Source organism: Lathamus discolor, chromosome 1 (assembly GCF_037157495.1).
Source record: "Lathamus discolor isolate bLatDis1 chromosome 1, bLatDis1.hap1, whole genome shotgun sequence".
NCBI classification, from domain to species: domain Eukaryota; kingdom Metazoa; phylum Chordata; class Aves; order Psittaciformes; family Psittacidae; genus Lathamus; species Lathamus discolor.
The window spans coordinates 59344746-59369030 of NC_088884.1; the positions used below are offsets into that span (position 1 = coordinate 59344746).

General features: G+C 38.2%; 1 protein-coding gene across 2 annotated transcripts in view; it reads right to left on the bottom strand.

The window, feature by feature from the left end:
* Positions 1-24285, bottom strand: part of ARHGAP8 (Rho GTPase activating protein 8) — a 77437-nt gene that overhangs the window by 9250 nt on the left and 43902 nt on the right. For both annotated transcript variants that reach the window (XM_065672915.1, XM_065672923.1), the window contains exons 9-12: positions 16693-16766; positions 4857-4934; positions 4097-4225; positions 1097-1200 (exon numbers count right to left, since the gene is read on the bottom strand). In XM_065672915.1, the coding sequence (XP_065528987.1) occupies positions 1097-1200; positions 4097-4225; positions 4857-4934; positions 16693-16766 (385 nt within the window). The remainder of the gene's footprint in view (positions 1-1096; positions 1201-4096; positions 4226-4856; positions 4935-16692; positions 16767-24285) is intronic.

Here is a 24285-nt window from a genome sequence, read left to right on the forward strand (position 1 = left end):
TGCTTCTGAAATATGCTATTGACTAGAATATGGAAAACATGATTGTAGCCCAAGAACAGTTACTGAGGGCTAATTTCTTCACTGGTGAAAATCAGCGTCATTCCGCATACATTGCTTTGGTGGGTGATTAGGACTTCTGAAGGCTAGATCACTTTATTTAGGTGTCAGCTACACCATGTTCCTCAATTTTAGGCATCTGAATTTGGAAAATGCAATCTAGAGGAGGCAATGCATTGGATAAGGCAGAAGGAAGGGAAATTACTATCTTTTCCTGCACATAAACTGGCAACAAAAGGATGTCACTAAGCTAATTGTAGAACTGTTTGTAATGAGTTTTCCCCAAACCCTTACACTTGCAGGGATTCCAGAAACTGGGATAAAAATTAACAAATCAAAATGTAGGACAGAAGATATATAATTTTATTAACCTGAATCATACCAAAAATCCTTGCAAAATGGCATGTTTGAAGTTTTTCATTTAACATTGTATTAAATTACAGAATGAAAGGATAGGTTAGATAGCAAAATGTTATTTTTAAGGTTTAATATAAAATATTTTGCTGACTGTTGCTCTAAAGCTCATGAATATTTTTGTCATTTTCTAAAATGACACTAATTTATTTGTTGTTTTAATTGCCCAAGATTTGTACTTTGGAGAAAAAGGTGATTTCAGCAATTTTTTTTCTCTGGCATCAAAAATTACACAACCATTTTTTCAGACTTTTTTTTTCCTCCAAAATAAGGAAAAAACCCAAACCTAAATCAAAAAAACATACGTTTGTGGAGTGGAGAGGACAGAACTTTAAATATTTCAGTGCAGGCAGAGTTCTACTAAAATTTACCCAGTAGTTTTCATTACATGCAAAGAATTTCATGGGGAAGGGATGGCCAGATCATTGTTTAGCACTAACTTTTACTAGAACTGGAGGGCTCTGCATCTGGAGTTCATTCCATTGGCAAGTATGGCACAACGACCTCACCATCCTTTCTGCACTACTCAGTTTTATTTCCTGTGGAGATGTCACATGTTGCATTAACAAGAACAGATTTGGAAATGAAAGACCAGTGCTATTTTGGAAATGTTGCTTACACTCACCAGATGAAGGAAGCATATCAGATACTTCAGAACAATGTAATTGTGCTCAGGAAGTCCTTGAATGATTTGTTTACATCTGGTGACTCGTAAACTGCTCTCCACACCTGCAACGTCAAAGTCAGTTCAGGCTTAACTCCAAAACATCAAAATATTACCAGAAATAATACCTTGTGTGTATCTGTTGGAATTACTTTAGATAGCTGTCTGTAAAATTTACCACAAAATTCAGCTCTACTGACATCCACAACCACAGTAGCAGTTAGAGTTATCCCTTTGAATATCCCTATCTTATTTTGTATTATCATATATCTGGCTAAGACTAACTTCCAGAGTACTGATTCAGTGAAACAGCCAAAATAATTTATTTGCTACAGAGGACTTTCAAAGGTCTTGATTTGAATCCTATTATCTCTCTACACACTGAATCCAGACATCTGCTTTTTATGCTTTGATTTTATTCTTGCTGAGACATAGTAAAGTGCCAGAAGAGTGTTTTGGGCAGGACTAACTTTAAAAACATTTTTATGATTCTGAAGGAAACTTTTCTGTCTTGGCAAACATTTATTAGAAAGTCACTTGAGTGGGTAAGAATTTTCTAGAGATGAACCTAAACACTTTCATTAACCCATTTCTACAGGAGGGCAAAACCAGAACTGAACCCCAAACTCTTTGCACCATGTAGACAGTCTGGGCGAGCATTATACTAACTCTTGACTATATTTCAAATGCTGTACCAAATGTATTTTTTCTTTTTCTTTTTTTTTTTTTTTCTGAACAATATTGTAATTATTTTAGTACTGAAAGTTTAACACAGATTTGGAAAAAGGTCTGATCATCCCTGACCTAACCAGCCCATCTGTTCTGATGGTTTTTCTATATTTGTTGCATTTCTTTCTCCCTGACACAGCTAGAGGCATGCATAAGAATGTGTGCATTCACAAACTTCCAGCATGTTAAACGTTCCCTTATGCTCTGAGTTAAATACATGAAGCTATACTATGGTGAGCCGTGTTGACATTTTTCCTACTGCAAAGCTACTAGTTCCCATAAACCACAATAATCTGAGCCAAATATTATTTTTTTCAGCCTTCTGCAGAGTAAATAACACAGGAAGTTTAGCATACTGGCTAAAGGAACTCTTGTTAGCAGCTTTCATGACCAAAGAAGTTATTTCACAATTAGAAGCTTCAGGATTTTATTAATTTTTCAATCACTCAGCTAATTTATTTCACAGGTCCCATCAATAACTCTTTAAAAAACATGTTTCATAGAAGACACTAAAGAAAAAGGTTTCACCATGATTTCAAAGTACTGGAAAGCAGAGATACTCTGTTCCTGCATTTGCAGGTTAAGAGTTGTAATAGATGCAGCACAACACTGCTCTCATGTCTTCCGGAAGACAGAATGAGAATTTTCAAATCATCACATGACAGCTGTCTGCAATCACACATCTTCAAAGCTCCCTTCTGCACTGTATTAAAGCTTAAGATCTTTTACAGGATATCACTACAGCATCAAGAAAAGATAGCGGACATCACACTTCATAGTAAGAAAGCCCAATCATAGAACAGTTCCGGTTGGAAGGGACCTTAAAAATCATTTAGTTTGAACCCCCTGCCATGGGCAGGGACACCTTCCACTAGACCAGGTTGCTCAAAGCCCTGTCCAACCTGACCTTGAACACTTCTAGGGATGGGGCAGCCACAGCTACTCTGGGCAATCTGTGCCAGTGTCTCACCACCCTTATAGTGAAGAATTTCTTCCATCTTTTTATTTTTTCGGCACAGTATAAGAAATTTTCCTAGAATACAGTATACCTAGCTACAGCATACTTGCTGTATTTCCACACTTTACAAACATGTAGCAATTGAGATTTATCCCCAGTCTGAATTATTTTAGTGCCCTGTCCCAACAACAACAGTCATTACAAGTGATAATTACATACACTTTGAACAGCACCAGTCTGTGGTTAGCAGAGGTACCCTAACAGACCCTTTTGGAAGCCATGCTCCCTTTAGACACAATTTCCTCAAAAAGCAGGTTTGGGGAAAATGCATGCTTGTGAGTTGTGACTGGGAGCCCTATGAGTTTCTTACTAGCTTGTCTATTGCCTGGATGGCAAAATACCAGTGTCTGCAAGTACTAGTACTAACTCCCAGATACTCTGGGATCTCAGATATTCAAGCCCCATGTGTTAGGGGGTTACCCTGCCAGCATTATAAACTCTAGTCCCTAACAAAGGCCACATAATTGAAGCTTTATAAACAGGGGAAGTTTAGACTGGATATAAGGAGGAAATTCTTTCCTGTTACGGTGGTGAGGCACTGGAATGGGTTGCCCAGGGAGGTTGTGAGTGCTCCATCCCTGGCAGTGTTCAAGGCCAGGTTGGATGAAGCCTTGGGTGGGATGGTTTAGTGTGAGCTGTCCCTGCTCATGGCAGGGGGGTTGGAACTAGGTGATCTTGAGGTCCTTTCCAACCCTAACTATTCTATGATTCTATGATTCTATGTGGTGCCAGATATTTAGGTAATCAATGTCTTCTCCTGGCTTTAGATTCTTTCTTCTCCAATATGTTATCCCATGGGAATAGTTGCAAATAAAAACAATCTCCTCCAAAAAATTTTGTTTCCACAATTCTGCCAATCCTGCTACTAAAACTAAAGCTGCTTTGACATAATCTGCATAACTGAGACTGACTCAGTGCTGTGCCATGACATAAAAATGGAGCCCTCACAGTGAGAAGTCTGATCTGATTCTTAGTAATACAGCATGATATACAGATAAACTACTAAACCTTGTAAAAGGCAGAAAGGGTCTTTGTAAGCCTGACCACTTTGCTCTGGCACAGATTATGAGGTTGTCCATCCATGGCAGCAGTGAAGCACTGATAATATTATATACCCACAATTGTGTCATGGTTACCAAACAGCTGTGATTATGTGTTAGCCTGGTCCACTTCAACTTGCTATATAAATTTTTCTAAAACTTATTTATACTTACTTGTTATTCCAATGATATGATCATAACACTCAAATGTTAGCAATGGCTGAGGAAGTTCCCTAAGGAAAGTCTTTAGGATAACAGCAGGAATATGGATATCTTGATAATCATCGAAATTCACAGACTTGCCTTAAAGGAGAAAAGAAGAAAAAATGGTGTTTAATCCTATGTTCTAATTTTCCTTTAAACTACTGTGTAAAAACTGTTTCACTGTTAAAAACTGTGCATTTTGAACAGAAAAACTCTTGGCTGTCTGCTGCTAAACTCCTGAGGTTTTATTTTGTATTTTTCATAGAGTTTTATTAATCTTTTTGTAAGAGATTTTCCTCATAAAGGCATTTCATAAAATGACTTCATAGGGAAGTCAGTGACTTTCAAAATTACTTCACTGTATTTCATGAGTTAGGTAAAATTATATTTCCTTGCTAGAGATATTGTACTTTGTAACTACAGTATAGTGAAAAGAGGCAATATTAATGTTCTGAGGAAAAAAAAGACCATTTTTGACTTTTACCTTATCATTCATTAGCTGCTACAAATATTGTAAGCTCTGGCCTGACATCAACTGATGACTTGCTATTCAGTAAGCATTAGGTGCCTGTTGCTGTCTTTCAGGTTCCTGTACTAGTGCTTTTATTATTCTATGTTACAAAGGTTTTTGTGATTAATTATAAGAAAGGTAGCATTCCTGCTTCACCAACAAAACTAAGATCAACAAAGCCCTCGTGCTATTACTAGTGATGGTACGATGATAGCTTACCCTGATTGTAGAGTTTCTGAACATCTTTGATAGTCTGGACGCTGGCTGACCTTCTGAAGAGGCCCTCTACTTGTAGTCCTGAAAAACAATTAATGCAGGTCTCATCTGTAGAAGCTGTCACTCTCTTGTTTTTCTCTATAGGCTCATTTGAAAGCAGAACAGAGCGATACACTCATTTTTTGGAAATAAAGTCCCTGAGAATAGAAAGTTGGGTAAAATCATGTTTCAGCACTGCCTACAGCACTTTCTTTAACGTGTCACATAGAAATAATACCAACTTTCCTTAAATGTTTTAGAGTGTCTTGCCAACTATAATTTTTCATCAAAAGTAGCTTTCAATTGCACCTAATGACATAGAAGCAAGATATTAAGATTTATACATTTTTTTTTATACACCCACTCCAACTCAGTGTATCTGAAAAACTGAGCACCAAACCACACCTGTAAATCTGCTATTCTTCTTGCTTTAAACCTTTAGCAAGCTAAAAAGGGAATTTGCAAAGATTCTCTAGGTTCCCTATTCTGCCAGTGGGCAAGACAAGATCCTTTAGGCTAGGGAATATTTCATAGGACCTTTGGATGAGAGATCATGCTTCTTACCATGGGAGGTGTACTGGCCTCCCCACTGTAGTTTGGGGCAGACCATTGCTCCTTCCACCTCTCTCTGGAAGCCAGTGGGAGTTAACACTCTGCCTGTCCATGGCATTTTGAAATACCTGATTCTAGTCTTGAAGCACTTATGAAATATTTATCATACATCTCCTGTTCTGGACTAACTGAAATCTGACTTCAGCTACAGAGGAAAAATGTTAATAAACTGCACCCAATCAAGGATCTAATTTGGACAACAACTTTCAAGGTAAATTATTTATCTGAATGATTATGCAGAAAAGGACTGGGACAAGAAGTGTTACTTTTCTTGAGACCTGGGGTACACTTCTTGCCTTTTAGTTTGGTAAAATCCCCATTTCCCTCTCTCTCTCCTTCTCACCAGTTTGTGCTGTTCCTGCCACCCAGCAGCTAATGCAGTTTGGCTCACATGTAAGCTGAATTGGAGATTCTTACTGGAAGCAGAGTAATGTAAAATACTAGCCTACGCTGGTCTGACAAAACATAAAATTGTTGATATTTTAAGAAACGTGGCAGACAACCCACTGACATAGAGGGACTGGTATATCTTTGTTTATATGAGTGTAGAAGATCAGATTGTCTTTTTCAGTTTTTCATGCTTATCTTTCAGCAGGTAAGTAGTCAGACTGAAATCAGCATTTATGCATTTCGACTAAAGTACACATACATCTATTTGCATGATGAAGAACATTTATGGTGCTCTAGAAAAATTTTGGGTCATACATTAATGAAAGATACTCAGTCATTCTTGTAAATTCAACCAAGTTGCATTTGTATTTTATATATGAAAAAAGTAAATAAATGCAAAATTCCTTAATGAAACCATTCCTTACAGAATAGCACTTAGTACTGTTGATATGAATTTAGATCAATATACTAAAAGAATTGATAATGTACTACTGATGTAAATTTTCATAGACTTCTTTGAAAGACTTTTGCAAAGAACCCCAAGCTCTACTTGAAAGTGCTCTGCTGACCAGATTTAGAGGCTTAGCTGGAGTTTTGCTGAAAACAGCTCCTAGCTACTTTCTAAGCATTCATGCCCTTGACTGTTACATTCCAGGTTGAATACTGAAACTTCAGCCCATGCATTCAGTACTAGAAGGAGTACGACTTCTCAAACTGCAACATCTAAGAAGGACTTGTGTGGTGACTAAAGGAACCAAATGGACAATAATTTTGATCTATTTGAGCACTTGCTTTATTCCAGATCAGATCATGTTTCAGGTGAATAAAGTTATGGCAAAACAACATCACCATAGTAAAATTGTTCCATTAGATTTATAGTGCCACCTGTCTAAAGACATGGCTTTGGAAGAGGCAGTGTGAACAGCTAGCTCATCAAGGCATTGCCCTCAGCAAACAAGAACAACAATAATTTCCTGAGAATTTGTAGAATTTTATGCTGGCTTGTCAATGGACTAGGACTAAAGGTTTCTGTAGAAACAAGTTTTTCAAAGGACATCATAAATGCTTGCAATTTGGTTTGAGGAATTAGGTTAATAGCTAATGTTGTAATCTGATGTGAATCTCATTGTATAAACTACAATGTAATAAATATCAATTTTTAACATGTTTATGCCTTTATTGGCTAAGCTTTCAAGAGTCTAATTAAATACATTAATCTGTAGCACAGACAGCAGCTGTACTTGTCTGGCCCTGCATCCCATCAATGTTACTGTAATGGCACATAACACTAAGCTCTTCCTGAGTATGTTTTTGAGAGAAGGGAACAGCAACTTTTACCCTCATCTGCAGAAATCTGGGATACAAGCAATATCTGTGCTTCTTCCAGAATTCATTTACCATGCCAGCTGAAATGAATCAATATAGAGCAATTTGTTTGATCACAGGTGGCAATAAGCCAACTACCAAAGCGGGTATCTCCAATCCTTCTTAGATTTGTGGGCAACTTACCCAAATGACATGACACTAATTAAATAAAAGTTACTGCAATTCTTCAGGAAAAAGAAAAAGCTGTATTCTTCTTCTAAAGTAAAAGAATCATAACAGCAAAAGAGTCACCTCTTTTCTTGCATAAAAGATACTCAGACCAGAAAATAGTATAGCAATTTTTAAATAACATATGGGTCATAACTTCAGCCTACTCGTAAAGAAAAATATGAGTCAACAGCAGTTATGCTATTGAAGGGAGAAAACGATAAGCCTGGGTCCAGAGACGGTCCTTTTGCAATATATTTTCCTGGATTTTGTGATGTGCATGAACTGAGAAGGATACTTTTTTTTGGAAGTCTGTAAGTGTATTAACTGCTTTCAGTGTTTTCTGTGTTTTTATGTAGGGCAGCGAAAAGCTGCCTGAAAACATGATGGCATTTCCCATGTCACATAACCTGAACAGCATTAGCATATTCCCCCAACTGTGATATCATAATAAGGGATGGGAGGGAGGAAAGCAACCTGAAGCCTCTCATAGGTTATTCCACTGTGATGCATAAATACACAGCCTTATATGCAGTCAGGAAATATATTCTTCAATCTTGTCTCTTCTTTTTCAGGCACAAGAGGAAAAAAAGCTACTTCTTAGAACTACCATAATTAAGCTAACACAAGGTGCCCACACCAAAACAAAATGAATCTGTCTTTTTTTAGGCAAAATTCATGCTAGAACTACCAGAGTTATGGGATGAGGAAACAAAAAAGGCTAAGGATAATCCTGGTCATTACAGCTCAAAGCATTCAGTTTTGTCCTCCTAAAAACATAATTTTGAAGTAGCCTATTTAATTTTTGTTAGTAGTGTTTTTTCAATCAAATCCCATTTACAGCATGACTCATGTCAGCTGTCTCTTTAAAGTGAATTTGTGTGTGTGTGTATGAGTTGAACTATTTTGCCATTTATAGCATGAGTAACACTGTCCATACAGAATACCAAGCCTGGAGCAGCAGTGCTTGCCAGAACACTGCTAGAGGATGACTGACATGGGCTTTCCAATTCTGATAAACATGCAGCTGTGTGTCACTCACATACTCTACCAATGCTGCAGAGCCTCATACAAATCAGCACAAACTGCTTTCTGCCCTCACCAAAAAAAGATAGATAGATAGATAGATAGATAGATAGATAGATAGATAGATAGATAGATAGATAGCATGGACTTCTGCTACCCTTCACTAAACTCACCAGACCAAAAAGAGCAAAATTTTATTTTAAATATTAAGGGTGGGGAAAACACAGTGTGTGACTAGTGAAGGAACCATCTGTATTCAATGAAAACTGATTCTGCGATTGAGAACTTAACTGAGTAATTATTTCAATGTCAATAATCATAAATGAAAACAGGCAGGCACTTCATTCCACATTGAAATAAGATGGTTTTTACCACAGTAGACAAAATTTCACAGTACAATGACACAACTTTGTCACATTCTGAGTTAATAAACTGTTGCTAAAAATACTTAAACCCCCTTATGCCCCCCCAATCAGTTGTCCCAAAGGAAAGACACAGAAAATCAAAACTGATAAAGATAAATTAAAGCAACACATGCTGTCACACTGCTGCAAACTTGTCAGAGAAAAGGAGATGAGAAAATTACATTCTTTTTCTTTCAATCATCCCTGATTTGAGGGTTGCTGGCACCAAAAACCTTTGATAATTTGTCTGCTTTCAGAAGAGAAAAAGCAGAGCGAGCATCTAAATTCCTTCTGTCCCAAACTGAGTTTGGAAATGTTTCTTTTCACTAGGGTCCTGCCAAGTCTCAGGAAACGTCCATGCTGATTTGAAAGAGATTATCATTCTCATTAATACAACTGATTTAGACATCTTCTTGCAGAGTAGCTAATTCTAGTAAGATTCCTTTTTAAGATTTAGAAATAATTTATTTCTGATATGAGGGCTCATGAGTTTATAGCATATTTTAATTGTGAGTTTTTATGTTTAGGTCAAATTTGAGTTTTGTTGTGGGTTTATTTTTTTTTTTTAGGGGGGGTGTGGTTGGTTTTGGGTTTTTTTTTTTGTTTTTTTTTAAGCTAGAATACAGTACAGGTTTGAGATGGCATAGCCTTTCTTTCCCTTTGTGCAATGAATACAGAACAAGAGAGCGCGATGTCTGTACTCTGTAAAGACAGTTTGCAGTGCAAGAAGGAACATGGAAGATCAAGGGCAAAGAGGAAGAGAAGGGACAGTTCCAGCTCTACTGAAAAGTGGAGCGGCAGCAAGAATGTAGAACTGCACATCCTCCAAAGAATCCAAAATGTATTTGTGCCCCTGCAGTTTTGAATGGCATAGTTTCTAGCCTTTGGATTTATGAATGAATATTCCCAGTTTACACTTGCCACCTCTGAACATAATTTATTTACAATGCCTGAGCACCAAAAATACAAACTGTGCTTATTACAAGGTTCACTTTTATTTGATGGCACACAAACCAGTCATGGGATTTATCTCATCTCCATGAACCCTAGGTAAAAACCTTCATATGAAAACAAAAGAGCCAAGAACTCAGAGTTGTTTATATGGCCCATGTCAGGCTTTCCCAGTGTTGCATTTTTAAAAGGTGCTTGATTGATCACAAGATGTGGAGGCCAGGAGGAAAACTCACTAAGCTGCAGCAATCCAAATCTATTCAGAATGCATAACCATCCATCTCTACCTGTTCTGACTATCACCACCAGAATGTATTCATTCACATTAAAAAATGGAACCAAAACTTTCTCCATCAGCAAGATTTGTTGTGCTTCGTGGAGGGGATGAGGAGGAAAGATTAATCATGTTTATTACTGCTTCTGCTATTGAACAGATAAAGGACAGCTTTAGTTGTCACTATAATCATACCATAGGATATTTTTTACTTTATCATTAAACTTCTATAGCATGGTTATTACCATTCCATTTTGAAGTCTTAGCCATTGCAGAGGATTTTCCTATAGTACCACAAGACAATGTTGAACAAAAATTGTGCTGCAAAGCATTCCCAGTCAACAAAAGAGATGAGGTAAGAGAGAAAGACTTGGCAATGGGGGCTACTGCAAGATAATTTCCCTATAGGGGACAGTTATCTTTCCTGTTTTATAATTCTGTAGTGTGATTCCTTCACCATGAGTTTATTGTTCCAGCAGCTCTGAGCTGCTGCTGTCTCACACAGTCTCTTTAGTAATCAGTTCTCTATGCGATTTTTTGTAGCTGTTTCCTTATACAGCCATTCCATAGAATGCAAATGTTATCAAATTTTGGAAATTTTAGTAATAATTGTATCAATTTAGGTTTGTTTTAAATTGTTTAAACCACAGACAAGTATTTCATTTATACCTTTGGCCATACTCTCGAAAACATAGAATGTATTAACAATAATAACCCTACTTCTATATTTCAAATTGGCATTTTGCATGACCAATACAAATTACAGTGTATTACTATGTAAGATAGACTTGAGCAACATTCCTGCTGCTTGTAACCTGACATTTTTATGCAGGTCTAAATAGTGCAGTTTATACCCACCATAATGAATCAAATAATTCCCTTAAAAGCTGCCACCTAACCTCAGGATGTTTGGGGGTTTGCTAACAAAGTATGGATATTGCCAGGCAGTTTTACTTTTAGTGTGCATCAGTTAGTACACCCAAATTGCACGTCAGAGTTTAAAAACTAAGAGAGCGTGGTGAATTGTACTAACTAAACTAATTACGGACTAAACTAATTACGGACTAAACAAATTACAGACTAAACAAATTACGGACTAAACAAACACCAAAACCACCAGCCATACACTACCTAGCTTTTAATTTATCACAGTACTTCATATCCAATCTGTAATACGCTTTTCTAGGAAGAGACACATGTAAGTAAAAGGCACAAATGGGAATTTCTGCTCTGACATCTTACTTGAGTTTAAAAGTAGAAGCGCATTTCTGAATCCTAAATGCTGACAGATACAACTGCCTCAGAGGCTGGGCATTCTGAAGACAGCAAGCCCTTCTCTGCCCTGATGGGTTGGTGTAGGCAGCACCAGCAGCTTCAGCTACTCACACAAACCTGTCCCCTAAGCATTACGGAAGCCATACAAAGAAAGATACATCCTCCATAGCATGGCCTTATAGAAAAGTTAGTTTGAAGCGACAGCCCACATTTACAGTCTCACTTCCACACAAAGGAGGGACTGAGGACATGTGAGAACATATTAACCAGAGAAAGAAAATGACTACCCTGTGGCATAAGTTTGGCCTCTTGGAGAAAAGGGCCTGTAAGCAAAGCATCAAGATCAGTACTGCCAAAGGAATGACACCAGATTAGAAACACTTATGAATTGTTCTGACAAGAAAGTGAATATTTAATTAAGCAAGGTAATTTCTCGTGGCATGGTAGACATAAGGTAGTACATAAAAAATACCTTATTTAGCGCAAGTCAAGCCTAGCATTTATAAACTAGACAGAGGAACTGGTTGTGTTTTTGAGGCTCAGTGTAGAAAAAAATGTCCTCTGGTTTGCCCGTTACTGTGATGAACTAGCCACAGATATGCTATATTAAATCTGTCCTTCCTCTTTGAACTGACTAAATAATCAATTGGGTTCAGGATGATACCAACACCTTACTTCTGAATTAAGGTGACTTCTCTGGTTTGGTCCAGAAGATAGGCTCTCGTTTAGTCCTAACGAGCTGATGATTTTCTCAGATACTCAGAATCCAATTTAGGAAACTAATTCCTCCCTGTGAAGGTAAGCATGAACTGAAATTAAGCATTTTTAAAATTTTGTATTAAAAACTTTAAAAATATTTTTTCACTCTAAAATGGGGCTAGAGTGACAGTGGTGAAATGGCTACTTTCTCTTCCTTTCTTGAAAAAATAACCTGAAAGTTATTATAGAAATTAAGAAACTTAATTTGTTGTGTTTATTGTAAAGTGTCTGAAGCATCAGCCATAACAGAGCTCATTTACATAACACAAACAGATGTAATATCTGCTTACAGTGGATTCTTTAGTCTCTGTTAAGGTACCGAGTGACTTACTGGATCCACTGAGAGTTACCTTGCTCAGACAAATATATGAGGAAGAAACCCACACTTACCGTCATAAGGTTGATTTGGCTGTTGGGAATGAGGACATGCTTGCCACTGTCAGAACCCACTCAATAACTCAGTACAAAAAGGGGAGTTTTGGCTCATTTGTACAGATAAGGATGCCTCCACACAGGGAAGAACACTTCTGTAAACAGTGTTGTCTGAAACTGAGGCAGAAAATTTAAACCTCAAGAAGGAAAATTATGATATGAAGCAATCTGTCAAAGGGATTGGAATCATTAAGATGGAGACAGCTGGGTGAACTTTAGAGACTGAAAGTTTCCTTAGCCTGATAGCATACTTACTGCAGGCTGGTGCCTAGTTTGAATGTCACCACAGCTCTTTCATCAGATCTATTCACGAAATAAGAGCTTGAGCCGTAGAGAATGGACTTAACAGATGTCAGAGGGTCTCTGATGTTTCAAGGAATATTAACCCTGTTGATGAAGCATGATTTTGCAGAAGCTTTTGTGATCCAAGTCAGTTTCAGAAACTGATTTCAGGTACAGAGATGTGAAAATGCAGCAATGGGAAGAAGTGGAAATACTGCACCTAGGGTGAAAAAAAAACCCCACTCCCTTCTAATTCTGTGAGGCTGCAAACTATGCCAAAATCAAATGGAATAGGGTAATGACAGTGAATTTTTGTCACTTCCGGAAGATGATCTGAAGCCTTCACTGTGCTCATGGCTGCGTCTGGAGTGCAAAGAATGCTGCCAGTCAGCCTCCCGGGGCTGTCAGCACGGGAACCGACACTCGCTGCGGCTGATGGCAGAATTGAGATATTCCAGATTTAGAGAAAGAGTTAAAATCATAGCAGACAGCAGGTACAACAGATACCTGCACACTTATAATCAAGTGCAAAAAAATGCATGTCTATCACCTACTGCTTAACAGCCTTGGCATGGCAGGTACTTGGCTTTCAAGCATCAGCTGGCTGAGAATGTCAGAAAACACTCTACCTGACAAGCCATCTCCTTAGAAATCTGGTTTGTGAAGATCTCTTTATGATAGGGAATATGACAGCTCTGAGCAAACCTGGGCTTGGCTGGAAAATGCCCTTACTTCCCGGGAACACAGGACAGACAACTAGGGGAAAAAAAAAGATACAGTCCAGCTAGCAAGTGCATGGGCATGAATAGGTATCAGTGGCAATGCCAACTGAATTGCATAGACACATAAAGTAGGACAAGGGCTTTGTTCAGTAGTATTATCAGGTTTCCTCAGAGACTACCCTTTACAAAATGTGCTGACACTGCACTGAACAGATGAAATTTTAGCCAAAAAAAAAAAAGAGATGAAGTTTGGAGAAAACCCAAGTATGATTACTGCTTTCAGAATAACAAACATTTCATCTAGAAGAAATTTTGCAATGACAAAGTCAAGCCAACCCTTTTTTATCACAACCGTGAGAGCTAAAACTTGCTATTTCCCCCCTGTACTGTGCAACTGGTGTTGCTGCTTCAGAAAACTGTGGGTACCTGAGCTGGACTCAGCAATTGTTGCCAGAGAAAAGTATGGGATTGGTTCAATACTGATGAAACAAAACACCGAGAAAAGAACAAGGCAAGACATGGAGGTTTTGTGTCAGATCAGTGCAAGAACTACAAGTTACTGGTCACTAACACAGTATAATGATAGCCATAAACCTCCTATTTCCTTAAAATCTTTAAATAGGTCCAAGAAAGTGCTAGATATGCATAGCCCTCCTCCCAAGTACAGCCAAAAATTTAAATAAATTAACATTTTAGTGACTATATTTTTGTTCAATTTCTAAACAATAACAGCTGTGACAAATAATGATGTTAGTACAGATTCATCCTCATTTTAGCTCTCTTGACTCCTGTGATTAGTGAGGAAGAGGTATTTACCTATTAAGGTAAGTTAAATATACGTAAGGATGATTGTTACATAACAATTTAAAACACAAAAAAATCTGGCTTTCATCTGCAGATGGGGCCTGCACTGATACACTACACAAGCTCTAATTATCCACTTACAATTATTACAAGGATTGTCTCAAGCTGCTTGTCACTTGCTTTCAACATTCTTAGTAGTGAACTATTTACATTCCCTGTATCCAACCATAGTATTTGCACAAATTACACCTGCAAAGTTTTCATCATTAGCAACAGTCTGGAAATAGCACATCTAACAGCTTTATGGGCTTGAGTGGAAATCATGTATTTGGACCAAAAGGCCTTCAAAAAGTCTATTAAAAAACTCCTCATCTACTGCAGATCAGTATATACCTTTAACAGCAGGACTAGCCCCACTGCAGTACTTGGTCTTGGCTGCTGCACGTATTTTGAAGATAAATCAGCAGTTCCAAGAGGTGAGGAGCTAGCTGTTCTGTATACAAGTATCCCTATAGCTGCTATGCTCCACTGCCTGCAAGCTGTAAGCAGGTGTTCACTGCAGTGGATGTCTCTCTCATTCTGCTATCCATGTAATTAATGAGCTTCACTCAGTGTATGAAATCAAACAAAAATAAAAAGGGCAGTTATTTAATTTCCTTATTTACCACGGGTTAAAGCTAAAATACAAAGGAGCATAGCCCAGTGATGATGGCAAGACACCATCTAGTCAGTCCTCATTTAAATCAGCATGATCTTGCACTAAATGAAGCCAAGATATCCCTTGAAAATCAGCAATAAAGCTGAGAAGCAGCGTTTTGCTTGCCCTCCCCTTTGTGTTCACAAATGTCAAGCATATTCAATGCATGCTTTTAAAAAGTTTGAAATTTCTCACTTTGGGTTCAAATAAACTCAAACCCAGACCAAACACTAGTGGCAATAGCTAAAATGAATAGAGGTCAATGATGCATACTATTTGAATACTGAAAGCAAAATTTACCCTGTCGAGAATGACAGATGAGGGATGCAAATTAAGAATTGGAAATGTTGTGGGATAAAGATTTTGACTGAGCCTGTCTATAGGAGAATATAATTTACTCAAAAATTACTTTAAAATAGCTCTCTAAATGAGGAAAATCTCAGATGAAACTCATTTAACAGACATACAAAGATCTGCATCTGGATTTTGTCTTCACAAAAATCATGCTGATCCTCAAAATTTGTTCAAATATTAACCAAACTTAATGGCATATTAAATGCCAGTGAAGTTTCTTTCTCTATTTTTTTCCCTTCAAATGACAGAACCAAACACATTTTGATTTTCTTCACTTGACATACCTATTAAAAATTCACACCCTTCTTTCAGAGATCTTACGAATCATTCCCAGTTCTACCACTGTATAATGTTGTGCCAGACACATAACAGACACATGCTCTGTTTCTGTTCTATCACATGTAAGATAAATGTACCTAGGCTAGAGGTATATATACTGTAAGATATAGCAGCAAATTGTGAAACTCTGGGGTCTTGGAGCACAAAGGACTATGGAAATGTTGCTGTGACTGCCTTAAAAATCAGGAATCAAAACGTACAATCACATTACCCTGGGAAAAGCAATTTCAAGACTGTAACCTTACCTCTGAGTTTCTCCCTGCATGTGCCTTTGCCCCTATTTAGGGAACACAGTGCACTTACCCTACAGATAGCACCTGATATTTGGTCCTTTTAGGTTTTTCTGGTATGCACTTGGGAGCTCGGTGGTATAGCCAGTGGCTGAGTCTACTCTCTCTTTGACCTGTGCACAAAGGTGGGAAAGGGAACTGAGATTTGGATGCTCCCATTTTAAATATGGGTCTTTGTAATCTGCATTTTTATACTATAGTTATGAACTGCAGACAAAGGGTCTGTAAATGCCAGTAAAAATATTTTGGGAAGGGAGGACTTTGGGCTTATTCCTGCAAAATATGTTTTTTCCAGTGAATTTTTATGTCGTATAAAAACCAGAAACTTCTCATTGATTTTTACTAGGTGTTCTACTTACAACTACCAATATGATCTGGGTTGCTGATGTGTATTCAAGATATCTCTCATTTTCTATTCCCTAATTAATCCAAAGGTCAAGAAGTTTTTGGCTTTTTTTTCATAATGGGACAATAATTGGATGATAAGTATTCCCTACCCATGAATGCTCTCAAGGCAGTGCCCAATTGCCACTTAAGTCTTCAAGATATAAACATACCCTGCGTAGATGTAAACTTTCTGAATCAGGCACTGTTATATAGTTTCATACTATTGTCCTTGTTCCAAAAGACACATCCTCTTTTGACACAAAACTCACCTTTTCTTTTTAGGTAGGATACAGTTTCCTTCATTACTGGGGGGATTAGTTCACCTTCATTTTTGTCCTTGATACTGTTAGGGGAAAAAAAAAAAAGGTAACACCCTTTAAATAGCATTTATAGATAAAGAGTCAGACCAAGACAGCGCAGTCTCAACAAAAACCTGAGAGACACTTGAGAGCACACATGGCAGAGGGATTGGACTAGACGACCTCCAGAAGTCCCTTCCAACCATAACGATTCTGTGATTAAATTTCACAAATTAAGGAGACTGAACCAAACATGAGTCCTCCACAACTCTAACAGGCCCTGAACAAGCCATTGAAACAAGAGGCTTGGACTTCTATTCACAGAGCTGTTCCTAAACGTTTTGTTCTTGCTATAAAAGCTGTGTAACTGTAATACCACTGAGTAATAATCATAGAATCATAGAATGGTTTGGGTTGGAAAGGACCTTAAGATCATCTAGTTCCAACCCCCCTGCCATGGCCAGGGACACTTCATATTAGACCAGGTTGCTCAAGGTCCTGTCCAGCCTGGCCTTGAACGGTGCCAGTGACGGAACATTCATAATTTCCTTGGGCAACCAGTTCCAGTGCCTCACCACCCTCACAGTAAAAAACTTTTTCCTTATATCTAGCCTAAATCTCCCCTGTTTAAGTTTGAAGCCATTACCCCTTCTATCACTGCAGTCTCTGATGAAGAGCTCCTCTCCGGCATCCTTGTAAGCCCCCTTCAGATACTGGGGGCATACAATATCTATTTATCTGTAAAATAAACAAGTGCTGTTTACTGTCCTGAAGGGGAAACAAGGAAAGAGAAGAATGATGTTGCAGGCTAACTTTGCATCTACTTGAGATTGGTTTTGCTCTAGAGTTCTGTTCCCCTCACTCAGCATGCCCCAGCAGGGCTGTTTTTAACCATGATGCAGTGACAGAAGTGGTGGTGGCTCTGATTGGATTTAGTTGGACACTGTTGGTGGAACAGGGTTTCAAGACAGCTTAGAGGCAAGCAAGGAAGGAGTGTGCAGTAAATGCTTCATAATAAGTCTTGATCAAGGGATGCTGCAAATTTAGGGACCTTTTATCATGCAGATTTTTCTTTGTCACTTGTCTCTTTTTAAGCCACAGTGTATGTATAATTAAAAGGATATCGTGCTATTTATTTTGAAGGCAAAGTGATGCAGCAAGATTACTAATGCTTTGAATGATTTCCATGAAATGGGATTTCTTTCTCCTATGAGTGAACAGTTGAGGCAAAAAATTGAACATAGAATATTCTTGATCTAGACAGTGTAAAAAAAATCTGCAATCATATTTCTTATTTAAAAAAGAAAAAAGTCTTTGACAGCTTAAGTATAACAAACGAGATGGTCAGATTTGCTGAGTATTCTGCTACATTTTAAGAGTAATCAACAACAAAATAAAGGACCAATCTCAGATTTTAAAACAGACTCAATATGTATTTATGTGTACAATTTCATATTTGATATTTAAAAGGTGACCAGCTTTACAAAGAAACTCTAAAGCAACAGCATAGAGATCTGTGACTGTATTATGAGAGGCTGCAAATGCTGCAGCTCATCCACAGAACATGTAGGATGTTTATACAACATGTAAACATAGCCTTAAACTAGTCCTACTAGTTAAGGTTGCACCTCCAGCGGTCTTCGGGTCTTTTTCTTTTCCATGTATTGTGATTTCCACTATTTCTGCCTAGGCTTGCTTATTGCTTTATTAACATAAACCAACTAATAATAACTGGAGTATATTTAATAAAATTCTGTAACATTGTTGCATGGAAGTAGCAATCCACTATTATATTTTGTTGACACTACACATAAAACCTACTCTTAAGATAAATGTTACAGCAATATAAGTCAGCATGGATGGGTAGGGAAACTGTCAAATCGCCCCACCTCCTCCTATTTGGTTTTCCTATGCCTATGAAGGGAGTTATGAGAAGATACGTGGACTGCTTAATTTTGGATCTCCAAGCTTTGGAGGTTGGTCACCCCCAGCTTCACATATGGGGCTGGTGGGGGTATTTCTCCAACAGAAAGACCCAGAGCAGGATCATGACTTAGGTACTGAATCACTTTGTGGTTTTGCCTCTCTTACTCACAAACTGACAGGAAAATACGCTTCATGCTATTCAGTTATTCAGCCATCAATTGTTTTGATCTCAGTCATCACTCCAGGGACACAATGCTGAGCCACCAGTGACGTTTCTTCCACTTGCAGTTTCATTGACTGCCCAGTCTTACTCCTCCTCTTCCCTATTTTCACCATCCAATTTCATCCCAAGCACTAATATCTGTGTGTCTGTATGTTACCCAGATTCTCCTAGACCATATTTTTTCCCCTCTACTGTGTGTCACTTCCCCTAGTGCTACATAAAACAATGCAACTTGTTACGTCATTATAATCAACTTGTTAATCCGGCTCCCAGAGCTTGTTCTATTATTTCAAATACTTAGACCAACCTGCCGTTTGAAAGGAAATATATTGTTCCCTCAGCTATAGAACTAATGAAGTTGATCTGCTATGGATTTCTATCCTATGTTCTACCTCTTTCCTCATCATAGTAATCTGAGTGAATTTCTTTATGTCTCTATAACTTCACTTCCCTTACAGAGTATTTTAATTTCCTACCCTCACCTCTCCATCTCATATTTCCTCATAAGGTAAGGAGTAGCTCGTAAATAATGACCATCTAAGCACTAACTAATGCACCAGCACACCGAAGACAACTGAAACTGGAGTTCCTGCTATAGCTTCTCTCCTTCCAGCCAATGATTTTTAAGAGCTTGTAGTATTTGTGAAAGCTTCACTCCTCTGTCAAATTTAGTTGATGTAAGCCCGTAGCTCTCCTGTGAGCCTTACTAAAAATCAATTAATTTAACAATTTTTTCCTGTTCTTTTTCAACAAAGTATCCATACCAGAATCCAAAGTGTATAAAATTCAATACTGATCTATATGTGGGCTAATACTACTTTGTGGACACTGCTGTATCTACATCTAACAGGAACTGTTCGGGAAAGGGGAATTTTCCTTGATATGAACAGACACAGAAATTTTGATGAAAAAATTTAGCCAAGTTTCACAAAACTATGTTCATAGCATGATAATTTTAGACATTTGACCACATAAGTTCTACAATGTATGCAAAGCACTTGCAGGAAGAAACAGATTAACAGCAAGGAATGTGTTTAATTCAGCTAATCCTAAAGTATGATCTTTTAAACATTAGTAATTCTCATTATTTGCTGCTGCTTGCATGAAATGATCTTTATATGAAGTTACACAATTTCTTGTCCTTACACATTGGCGAGGAACTATTAATTTCAGCATGAAACAGTACTGGACTTGCTGGAGTAATCATTCTCTCTAGTATCGTAACAAAATGATAATGGCCAGAAGAAAGATTTGTAACCTGACTTGTAAGACCAAGTCCAACCTCAATCTTCCCCATTATCACAGACATCTTATGAGAGCTAAACCAGAGCCCATAAGTGCTTCATAAGAAAAAAATCACTCATTAGGAAAGGCCATGGATTGAAATGCTACCAGGACCAAGTTTATGACCCAGTCCTCAGAGCAGCATCCTCTTCTTGTCCACAGTGACAATCAGGTACCTATGTAAAATATCTCTCCTAGCAGCAAAATCCTCTCAGCCCCTTTCAGGATATGTACCCCATCACTGCTAGTCTCTCCTGCTCCTTCCAGCTTCAATCTTACAGCATTTTCATGCATGCTGGTGACACTGTAGAGTAGAAGGTCAGTGTTAGTGTTACAGCCAAGCAGGAACTGAGGAGTGCTCTCAGACCCAGGCTGTTCTCCCATCCCCCCTGCCTTCCACCTAGACCTTGGAGAGTTAAAATTAACAAGTAACTTTGCTTCAGTACCATAAGTTCTCTTACCATCCCCTGTAGAAGTTGGCCACAGCAAAAGAGACAGAGCCATGCAAATGCAGAACAAATGAACACCCTACCCTACTCTGAAAGACAGTGCATGTGAATTGCTTTCTCACACAGCAGATCAGTTGCATAACAACCCTGCCGCAACAACATAGAACAAAATGGGCAGTGACTGTGCAGCCCCATTAATAAATTAGCCTTGCTAATAAACCACACGAGAAAGGAAGTTTTAGTGCTTGTTTGCACATCCAGCGAAGTTGAAATCCCCAATGAAATTATAACCCTGGGTGCGGGACTAAACAAGAAAAGGAGCTGGGAGATGAGGTCAGTACCAAGGTCAATTTTTAGGATACCAGCAAGAAAAAGCCTGCAGCAAATCAGGTTAAGGGAAAAACAAAAAAAAAACCCACCACATTTATTTTAGCTTTTCTAACGGGAGTTTTAACACACTCTTTATGTGTCAAATAATTTTGTTCCATGTATTCAAATCAGTACTCTAAACATTTAGGGCAACTTTTATTAAAATTAGTCGAAAGCCTAATTCATTTAAATGGGAACATCATCAAGACTTTAATTTGCTTGGAAGCTGTTACATCTTTATTATTGACAATTTAAGCTCATGGAACCCATTCTCAGCCTCTCTGAAGTTGCTCTGATTGTTTTTGCTTTCTTACAGCTGCTCACTCCAGAGGCACCAAATAACAACCCAGCAGCTTTTTATAAATGTTTTCTAATTATTATTGTTAGCCATAAAAGTGTTTCCCATTTCAGTGTATAAATAGCAAACTGATTATTTACAGCACTCGCTCCTGCTGAGCACTAGTTTATCTGTCAGAGAGGCGAGACAAATAACTGGGCTGTAATTTGTAATAATAAAACCTACACATCATTTTTCTTTTTTTCTAGGAAAAAAAGATACCGTTTCTTTATTTCTACCATTCTCTATAGGATTCCTGCTTCCTTTGAAGGAAAGGTTCCATTCCCAGTACAATGAAAGGGGTCCTCAGGATAAATGGCATTTTAAAATAGAGTAGGATATTCACTGAAAGTCACATGCAAAGGATTGTTCTGCTTTTGCAACACTGGGAAAAGCTGGGATGTGTGTTTTCATAGCATTTGACAATGTGGGACACAGCATTTGGTTTACTGGACCTAAGGTGACAGAAAATAATAAGGACATTACTTCAGCTCATGTAAATCAGACCAGCTCAGAGGTCAATGAAATTACACCTTCATCCTCTCTTTGTGGATCCTGTCAAGTAATCTGCATTTTTCTTACCTTGTTCAGGATGGTGTGATGAGCAGCTGTGCTTTATTATGGACAATGCGAACTGACATTGGAGATCAGGCACCACTATGGGAAATTTGAAATAAGAGATCTCTTTCTGCTTATGAGACAAGCATAACAGAGCATTTCAGTGCACAGTATAGTTTTCTGTAACTGATTCACAGATCTGAATTGTATTGCAGCAACATGTCAGATTCAAGAAGGATCTATTCTGGTAAACACAGTAGCCAGAGAAAATGAGTACTTCTCACTAAAGGATATATGATTAGTTACTGCAACATGTTATATATCCAATGACTCATTTCTAGACAGTGGACAGTTATCATGAAAGGCCTTTATATGTTGTTCTGAAGTGTCATTAAGTATTCTTGGCTGATAATCTTTGTCTCTCTTTGCTTTTCCTCTCCTTTTCATTTTTTTCCCTGCTGAGACATGCTGAGATTAGGTTTAGAATGCATTCTTCCTTGCTGGTCACACATGTACAGCATGCACAAGCGGAAAGATTATGACCAAAAGGAAAGCGCCCTGAAATGTTTATGATAACAATTCAACAAACAAAAGCTGTATAGTTGTGGCAATTCTGTGCATTTTCTCTGCCTCCCTCTCCCCATCCATGTCAATAGATAGAAAACCAAAACATTTCCTGTCTTCCCACAAAAGATATTTAATTTTAGATTTCAAAACCAATTGGAGAAAACAGAACAATGTCAATAGCTGGTGAAGGTCAACTCCGTGTTCTGTGGTAGAGCTCAGCTGTAACCTTCCTTGATTACAGAGGCAACCGGGTGCAACAACAGGGGTTTATAGGAGCATGCTGAACATACTGCAGAGGACAATGATGCTGCTTAGCCTATACAGTCAATTATTAATTCCTTTAAAGTGCTGCAAATTTAGGAAGCTTCATTCATGAATTTTAACTGCGTTTATCTATCAATATAGGCGGATGGTTCTCCATTATTTTCCTTGTCTTTTTAAACATAAAATCTTTGTTAATTTACTTTTAGAATCAAAATCCTGTTTTCACCCTGACATGCAGTGCAAACTAGTGAGGATATATTCTGAATAGCTAACTCCTGATATTCTACATTTTGTGTGTGACAGTAGTACTGCTGAAAGAACAGAAAAATAATCTTGCTATATCAACACAATACATGAATATCCTTTGAAATGTCTGAATTTATAAAAGTAATAGCTACTGGTGAGTAACAGAAAGTAATTTCCATAGTACTGTTGTACTCTCCTCTGTAAGTCTCTGACAGCTACAGGCTGGAACATTATGTCTGAGGAAGTATCACTATACACTTGCCCTGTTCCAGCACTGTTCCCTGCTGCCATCTGCTACTGCCCCTTATTAGAGACATGACGAGGCCTGATAAACCTTTCAACTAGCTGTCGTGGTTAAAATCCTGTCAGCAAGTCAGCCACGCAGTCCACTCCCTCACTCCCCCCGCCTCTGCTCCCGGAGGGGCGGGGAGGATAATCAAAAGAATGTAACTCCCATGGGTTGAGATAAGAGCAGTCCAGTAACTAAGGTATAACACAAATCACTGCTGCTACCATCAATAATGATAATGATAAGGGAAATAACAAGGGAAGAGAATATAATACCACCCATCGATACCAAGCCTGACAGAGCAGTGAGCCAGCCCTTCTGGGTAACTCTCAGTTACATCCTGGGCATGACATTCTGTGGTATGGAATATCTATTTGGCTATTTCGGGTCAGGTGTCCCGGATCTGCTTCCTCCTGGCTTCCTCTCCTCCCTGACAGATCATGAGACTCAGAAAGTCCTTGGTCAGACTAAACATTTGAGCAGCAACCAAAAACATCGGTGTTATCAGCACTGTTCCCAGGCCGAAAGTCAAAAACACAGCACTGCACCAGCTGCTAAGGAGAAAAAATGACTGCTACTGCTGAACCCAGGACACTAGCTCATTATGGTTGTTATTCTCCTCACTCTATCTGCATGTAAGAAGCTCAAATTAGCAAATTAGAGACGGACATCATAAACCCTAAACATGCAAACTGTCCCACCCAATCTGTACTACACGTTCTTAAGTACCTGTCAAATCTGAATATGGATTCCCGTTACACTAAAAAAGGAAAAAATAGTCACTCTGCTTTTTTAGTTTTTAATTATATCTCTGAAAAGCAAATGTATTAATCCATATAAACTGAGAAAAGGGTTACATGAGGACATGTTACCAGAGAGAGCATTGCCTGCTGCTGTTATGGAGGCACGTTCAAAAGGCTGTAGCTTTACCACTTTCCACAGCCAGAAGACTCAGGTGCCATTACCAACCATCTTAGCAAACTTAGGCCACCTATGATGGCCTTAGATATATCTCATTCACCAGTCTTTTACTGACTGAATAGAAATCATT